Source organism: Chrysochloris asiatica, unplaced genomic scaffold, assembly GCF_000296735.1.
Source record: "Chrysochloris asiatica unplaced genomic scaffold, ChrAsi1.0 scaffold00353, whole genome shotgun sequence".
NCBI classification, from domain to species: Eukaryota; Metazoa; Chordata; class Mammalia; order Afrosoricida; family Chrysochloridae; genus Chrysochloris; species Chrysochloris asiatica.
In genome coordinates, this window is record NW_006408871.1 from 1,692,031 (window position 1) to 1,694,894 (window position 2,864).

Sequence of the window (2,864 nt, forward strand, 5' to 3'; positions counted from 1 at the left end):
TACTTGATGTGAAGACTCCTTCACTCTGTTGGTATTTAGAGCTACTACAGCATCAGAAACCCTGTACAGGGTCGCTATGAGTCAGAACTGACTCTACGGTAAACAACAACCACTTCCATGAGTATAGGTCAAGTTCATCAAATTGTAGCAATTTACCCTTGTTTCCTTTATCAAAAATTGTGGGTTGTTTTTTTTTTTTCTTTTCCTCTAGTCAAATTCTGATCATCTAGCCACTGAGGCTAGGTCAAGTGGATGCTATCTGCAAGTGTGGGTGTTCTTATGCGTCTCCCCTCACTTCATATCAGCTGGGTTCTACACTGTCAGCTCTAGCCCTCCATGACTAACTATGGCCTTGTCTATGCGCTCAGGTGTTCCCACAGGTCTCACCACACTTTGAACCAACCAGTCCTTTCTCTTCTCTCTCTCATCTCCAGGACTTGGCCCATTTCTTCATTGCTGCCTTTCCCCCTCTTCCACTCACCAGCAGACCAACGTGGTCGTCAGCAAGCTTACATGCCTGCTCATGCGTTCCCTTTGAGTTTCAGTCTTAGAGAGGGTACATTCAGTATTGTAAAGTACAACACTTGGAGTATACTGCAAATTTAATGTTTGTCCTTTGGGCTTACATTAATTCTTGCAGTTGTACCAAAAATGAACATATTCATTTTTTTAAGTATTCATAGAATATATTTAGTTAACTATTACAGTTTAGGGAAAATGTGGAATTAGGAGCCTAATTCTTTACCTAGTAAACTGTATAACTTTGGACATGTCCTTAGGATCACATTTTCCATTGTTGTTTAAAGAAATCAGATCAGAATAGATGCTTTTTAATGTTCCAATTCTAGATCTCTTTAGCCTTTGAATATTCACACACTGCCTGTTTTTGTTTTTCTGGTTTTAGGTGATGTCCTTGTTGCCGTGAATGATGTTGATGTGACCACTGAGAACATAGAGAGAGTTTTGTCTTGTATTCCAGGACCTATGCAGGTGTGGACATCTATTAATAAATTTTATGATGAGTTACATAAAGTAAATATACCTTGTACTTTAATGTGTTGTTGTTGTTGTTAAGTGTTGTCAAGTTAGTTCTGACTTATAGCAACACTATATAGGGTTTCCAAGGAGCAGCTGGTAGGTTTGAACTGCTGACCTTGAGGTTGACAGTCCTTATTCTACAGTGCCACACCTTATCATATATATTGGGTGAGTTACACTTACTTCTACACATGAATATTTAAAACAATTTTAGCTTTTGCATACATTTTTCCCTTTCTGGGGGTGTTTTAAAAAAGAAAGAAATATCAAAAAACAGAACTCATCCTGAGAAAAGCAGGAACAATAGCAATAATAAAAACTCATATGATGACTAACTTGCCATTAAAACTGCCGTATGTGATGCTGAAAATCTAGTTCCTAGATAAGTCAGTTTAAACTTTCATGGAATTTTCTAGTCTCCTACTTACTAAAATCACTTATATAAAATGCTTTTGTTTGTTTTTAAACTAATTGTACTATTTCCTTCATATGTTATACTGGATATTCTGTTATGTAGTTTATCCTACACATTAGGTTTGTCTAGCCATTTAGTTCATTATTTTTTCACTCCTTGTAGGTAGGAATAAATCTCTCTCATAATAAGTTATTTTGATACTCTAATGTGTTATAGATGACACTTTTAGGTCATTAGATGTATTTGAAACTGCTGTGACTTCTATTTATTAATACTTTTCTCTTGTTAACATCAAGAATTTTGGTAAGGATAAGAAGGATGATATGCTTTTGATAGGTGAGAGGAACAATTAGACAGTGAGAGATAAAGCAGTTTTTGTATTGATCAGGGAAAAAACAGAATCCCTGATAAATCCTACTGTCATGTGATTTAATTACTAAAATAATAAGACCCATGATGAAATTCCTTATTGTCTAAGAAATAAAATTGCCCTTCTGACTCTTACTTAACTTTCCTTAAATAAATTTTAAAAAGGTAAATATTAACTTATCTTTCTTTGGAAATATAAAATATACATGCTAGAATACTATGGTACCCAGTTACCATCATGTCCTAGAAATGGAAAGAGGGATGGGGATGGAGAGAGGGTGAATACCAATTACAGCCCTGGAGCAGGGCATGTTGCTATCCCCTTTGGTTAATAGATATGAGGAGGTCTTAGGGTAAGTCAAGATATTAAAGCACTTCAGGGGGAGCAGGCAGCAGCTACTTGCAAATAGTAATGAACAGTTGTGTTAACTTTAACAATTAAAACAGCTTAACTTGTAAATTGGGAGTATATCCCTCCTATGTCAGTTCCAGTTCTATTACAAACATCACTAGAATTTAGCCATATCTCTTCTAGCTTCAAAAAAGAAAAATTGTATTTGTGTGGAGGTATTTAATACTTCCATTTAATAAACATTTCAAAATTCAGCTACGTATACTTGGCAGAAAAAAAAGAAGACAGGAATGATGATTTAAATATTCAGAGCAATTCCACCCCTCATTTATTAGTCCTGCTTGGGCATGAAATAGGAGTTGTGTGTCTGCTGCTCGCTCAGTTAGGCTCTTCAGCGTGAGCAGCTTGCTGCAGTAACTGTGGTTCTGAGGGATTTGGTTTTTTTTTTATATAATGTGATTCTTAAATGCCAGTACTTACATCTTGTGCTGAAAGGAGTAAATAGCAGTTGGATTTCCTGGATTAAAAGAATATGTTGGAAGCAGTAGCTCAAAAGAGGGAACAAATCCTTACAGCAAGAATCATTCCCAACCCCTCCACACACAGAGTAGACAGGGATGGGCAACTTGGACATTGGCTACCCAAAATGGGGGGTGGGGGCTACAAAGGCAAGAAGTGACTGGCTTACAA

The 2,864-nt window shown here is 36.5% G+C and overlaps 1 protein-coding gene across 1 annotated transcript in view; it reads left to right on the top strand.

Annotated features, from left to right (window-relative positions):
- The window catches only part of INTU (inturned planar cell polarity protein), a 156,178-nt gene that overhangs the window by 39,313 nt on the left and 114,001 nt on the right, over window positions 1–2,864 (top strand). Inside the window, exon 3 of the mRNA XM_006876097.1 lies at window positions 905–990. Within this exon, the coding sequence (XP_006876159.1) occupies window positions 905–990 (86 nt within the window). The remainder of the gene's footprint in view (window positions 1–904; window positions 991–2,864) is intronic.